Genomic DNA, 4,928 nt, shown 5'->3' with positions numbered 1-4,928 from the left:
CGGGACCTCTCCTCCAGCCACAGAAATCACAACCACCAGCTCACCAATAACCACCGTGCCCACCTCACCTACAAGCACTGCCACCACCTCCTCCAGATCCATAGCACCTACAACTGGAACACCACAATCAACTCATCTTACAACAAGCATTTTGGCAACCTTCACTTCTTCCTTCAGCACACCTTTTACAACAGAAAGTGCATATGTTACATCAAGTCAAACAACTCCATGTTTTTGTCATGTGCTTGGTGATTTGTTTTCTCCTGGTAAGTCTTTAATTGTATGGGTATAAAAATTTTCAGGCATTGTATGAACCCTTAGTACTGTATTCAATTAATATAACACTCAACATCATCTAAAATTATAACTTCTTAGATGTATATTTTTGCATTGTTTTATATTATTTTTTCCTAAATACTTTCACTGTTCCTTTAATTTCTCCTCTAATTTTCTTCTGCAGGGGAAGTTGTATACAACAGAACAGATAGTGCTGGCTGTAACTTTTATGGACTTTGCAACACGAAATGTGAAGTTGATGCATTTCAAGGGCTATGTCCTTCAACAGCTCCTTTCACTTCAGCAACCGCCGGAACTGCAACACAAGCCTCATCATCTGCACTACCTGTTTTTTCTTCTGCCTCACCAATCACAGCAACATCCCTTACAACTTCAGTTGAAAGAAACTGTACTGATGTCAATCCTCCACGAAAGGTGGTTCCCCTATTTTTTTTCTAATATATTACTACTGCAAAAACATAACCTCATTTCTGCCCTTTTTTTATCCAGTTCCTATTAACTTGCATGTATTTCAGTAGCAAATTTGTTCATCTTACAAAATGACCTGATACTGTATATTTCTTCAAGCTGGCACCACCAGACTTTCAAGTAATAGAGATGAAATGCTCACTAATACAATAGCAGAGACTTTAACAAAAGAAATTCATACATCATAGCAATAAGTAGACCGGCTATTAAAGTGTTAGAATTTTATTCCTTCCACACATAAGATAATTCTGCTAGCCATGATTCAGCTTGCCTGTTCTTAAGGACTGAAATCATATGCGAGGAAAATGTTAATCTGATAGCCCTCTCGGTTTTGAGAGTCTAACTCAAGCTGACTCAGAATAACAGGAGTGAAGGAATGCTTATGAGTGAATCATTCATGTATTTTCAGCCTGGAGAGAAATGGAAGAGTGCATGCCAGGAATGTGTCTGTGACCCACTCACTGTTACTGTGCAATGCCAACCACCCCCCTGCCAAACAAATGAGCTACCTGTTTGTCCAGAAGGATTTTTTGCCATGTCTGTATTACCAAAAGATCCATGTTGTCCTGAATTTAAATGCGGTAAGTATTAAAAATGCATCATGTATATGTATATGTATATGTACATATATATACACACACACACACTCAAAAGCATATCACACGAGGCTAGATATTTTGGTAAATTACACTTGCACTTCTGTCATCATCTAAGTAGGTTTTGCACATATCACAGTAATGTCAAAGCTTTCCTTAAATTGTTATGGCTCAGTGAACAAACATCCATTTTTTGCTAAAAATAATTTAGATGTTATTTCAAAAACAAAATGTTATTTTCAATGAAAGTTTGCTGACAGAACTGGAATGGGTTGGAGAGCTAGATAATATTTGGAGACTTCAGGTAGTTGATATTGCTCAAATAGCTCTTTATCTGCAGATAGTAAAGGTTATTAATGTAATTTATCTAATGTTATTAATATTACATTGCGGCACTCAAACATTAACCTAACTAGAGCTAAACAAAAATGCATAAACTTAAGAATAAGCAAGTAACACAGAAGCAACAATTCCAAGTGAATCAAATTCTTTTTCAGAAAGCAGTAACTATTTTTGATACATCAACAGTTCAATTATATTTACACTATTGTGGAATGCTGATAAATATTTAAAAATCCACCAGCTGGATCCATACTATATGTTGATCTATATACAAGAATGAAGAAATAGCCATAAACTAAGCCTGAAACATGAAGTTCAAAACAAAGGAATAACCGATTTTGAAATGATTCTCTGAAAGACATAAATGGGTCTGTCATGTTGTCAAATTATTTATAGTACTCCAGTAAGAAATATGGCCTTTTCCACTCAATCTTCTGTCCGAGCCACATTCTAAGAAGACATAAAGAATCAATGGCAAAAGCATGTTTTGAGGTTACTGGACKTCTAGTTTCAACAGGAAAAAACTAACTAAGCTTTAAGCGAACCAGATATCTAAAAGGAAAGAAAGGTGTTTCTCAGGTGTAAGTATCGTTTTTCCTCAGCTTGCCTAGTTCATTTCAAAGAAAAGCCTTTTACTTCAACATCCAGTCATAATAAAAATGAGGTTTAAGCATATGGTCTTTGTGTTCTCCAAAAACACTTTGCTGTTAACATGTTAACAACCTTTGATAACATCTTTCTATCTTGCCTTATTGGTTAATCTCAAAGTTTGAACTTATTTTGGATTTTTTTGTTGTTTTTTTTTTCAGAAATGATACCTGGTACTTGTGTGGTTAATCATACAGTTTATATGGTGAGAATACTATACTTACAATAGTATATATTGCTAAGACTGACATGTGCACCCTTTCAATCACACAAAAAAGATATAGAAAATTATTTTCCCCATGCATCACCTTTCATTTCTAACCCAGAACTGAATGCTATTTTTTTTCTGATGTTAAAATCAAAACTGTTATAGAAAAGTTCCTTGACAAGGAGTGTAAAGTAAGAGTGTACCATTTCTAGTGACATATTTTTTCATACTTTCTCCCACTTTTGGAATTAAAATTTCCAAGGGAGCAGATGAATTGTCCAAACTCACCTCTTCTTTTAAATAAGCTCTGTGACCCCCTCAAAAATAAATCCAGGATTTTTGCATGAATTGATATCTAAATCTTCTGCTCTAATTGATCTCTAAGCTTTTTAGTCAAAATTTAAGCACTGGAACCTCTTTCAGAAAAATTGAAGTCCAGGTGTAAATTGGTATTTCTCCTTATGTATCCGCATAGGTAGCCAATTATTATACTCTCTATTTTTAAGTTGTTACTGTTTTATAACAACTATGGCTTGTAGGGAAAAAATCATCTTAAATTGAGCACTGACAAACTAGTAAAATAATGAGCCAGCTCAGAACAGTCTTATCTGCATTTTGCTTTACTAGATACTATTTTATAGTGTTTTGGTTACTCTCCTCCTAACATTTGTTTTTTTTAAGGCACACAGCAAAACAACTTTATGTTCCAAGCTAGTTGAGCAACTCAGTCGCAATTACATTTCAGCGAACTTAACTCCACTTATACATTATACAGAAGTTGTTTTCATTTGAYTATTCTTCCCTCCCCCTCCCCATCTTCCAGGTTGGAATGTCCATGGTAATCGACTCGTGTAAGAATTGTACCTGCACTTCCGAAAAAGATCCCGTGAGTAACAACAACATTCTGCAGTGCGAACCAGTTCACTGTGAAACATCTTGCCCTCTGGTGAGTTCCGATTCTCTAGGCTCTGCAGTTAGCCTTCAGTTACAGGATGACAGGAATCCTCTGTCACGTCTTCAATATACTTTCTTTCATCTCCTTGTGACTAGGGTTATGAATATAAGAGAGAGGATGGAGAGTGCTGTGGGAAGTGTGTTGAAGCAGCCTGCAGAATCAGACTGAGTAATAACACTGTTCAGGTTCTCAGTGTAAGTATCTCTTTTAATTGTCAGATCTCTGTTTTAGTCAATACAAGTTAGAACAGCTAACTGTCAACTCACATCCCTTTCTAGTAAGAACTAATTAACACAGAGATTACTCTGAAAACTACAGGCCAGTTTTCACAACCGAACGCTTAAGCACAAGTATCAGGGATTTGTTTTGCCAGTGAACTAGGCAGTGAAAAGAGGACAGACGTCAATTACAGATTTCTAATCTGTAGCCTGAGTGTTGAGATCCAAGATGTAAACTTGCAATCAAGCTGCAGTTTAAAGTCTGGCACTTCGCATTTGTCACTTAAAAGAATTTTGGAAGAATCTGGTAATCTTTGGGATGTAAAAATGTAATTAATTCAGTCTTTTTTGAAATAAACATTCTACACTTGATAATAATGCAGAAATAATACTTATGTTCTCTTCTCTTAATCTTAGCTTGATGAGATCCTGCCACTTGACCTCTGTAGCTATTACAAATGTGAGAAAATTGAAGATCAATTTGTTGCAGTCCAAACTAAAAAAACATGCCCCGAATTCAAGCCAGGAGAGTGTGATCTTGTAAGTTTTAATCATTTTTTCATCTATTGAATACAACATCAAAGAACAAGGAGGAAAGGATAAAGTGGAACATGATAAAATTGTTTTCACTAAAGTTTCAGGAATGCCTTAAGTGTTATTTAATCTTGCTGCAGCCTTAGTAATAAGAGAAGCTTAATACTTTCATATGAGGCTTCAGGGATGCAAGACTCTTACGGCAGGGACACAGCCATCAAGACAGTCATGGTTTCATTCAGTGATCATCATAGAGGAGCCTTCTGACTAGTAATAATAATGCTAACCAGTACTTATAGTCCTGATTTTGTCATCTATGTGCTAAAGCAAACCCTCCCTCTATGTTTCTGCAAAGGATGAAGCAGAGACTACTCCTGATGGCTGCTGCAAGATATGCAAACGTAAGTAAATCTGTGTACAACTTTTCTGCTTAAAGACACGACATTCAACTTCTGTTTTTGAGCAGAAGGGAGGATTGTTCCATCCCCCCAGTTTTTATTTATTCTATTTATCAAGATAATGTGTTTCACTGATCATCTCTTCAGAAAGAAAAGCAATTTTGTTTGCTTGATTTTGAACTTACTAACTTAAGGCATGAATGCTCAAGCCTCAGCATTGCTATGTTCCAGGACAGCACAGATAAAAAAAATAGTAATAATAAT

The 4,928-nt window shown here is 35.8% G+C and overlaps 1 protein-coding gene across 1 annotated transcript; it reads left to right on the top strand.

Annotated features, from left to right (window-relative positions):
• Positions 1 to 1,300: 1,300 nt before the first annotated feature.
• LOC146597406 (intestinal mucin-like protein) lies at positions 1,301 to 4,675 on the top strand. Its single transcript, XM_085302190.1, has 6 exons — positions 1,301 to 1,346; positions 2,513 to 2,556; positions 3,383 to 3,505; positions 3,610 to 3,708; positions 4,150 to 4,272; positions 4,622 to 4,675. Exons 1-6 carry the CDS (start codon positions 1,301 to 1,303, stop codon positions 4,673 to 4,675), a joined length of 489 nt encoding a protein of 162 aa, XP_085158316.1.
• The last annotated feature ends 253 nt before the right edge of the window (positions 4,676 to 4,928 follow it).

The sequence above is a fragment of the Rhea americana genome, unplaced genomic scaffold (assembly GCF_003343005.1).
Source record: "Rhea americana isolate MKP2758 unplaced genomic scaffold, rheAme1 scaffold_187, whole genome shotgun sequence".
In the NCBI taxonomy this organism is placed as follows: domain Eukaryota; kingdom Metazoa; phylum Chordata; class Aves; order Rheiformes; family Rheidae; genus Rhea; species Rhea americana.
This window is presented reverse-complemented; position numbering and strand designations above follow the sequence as displayed.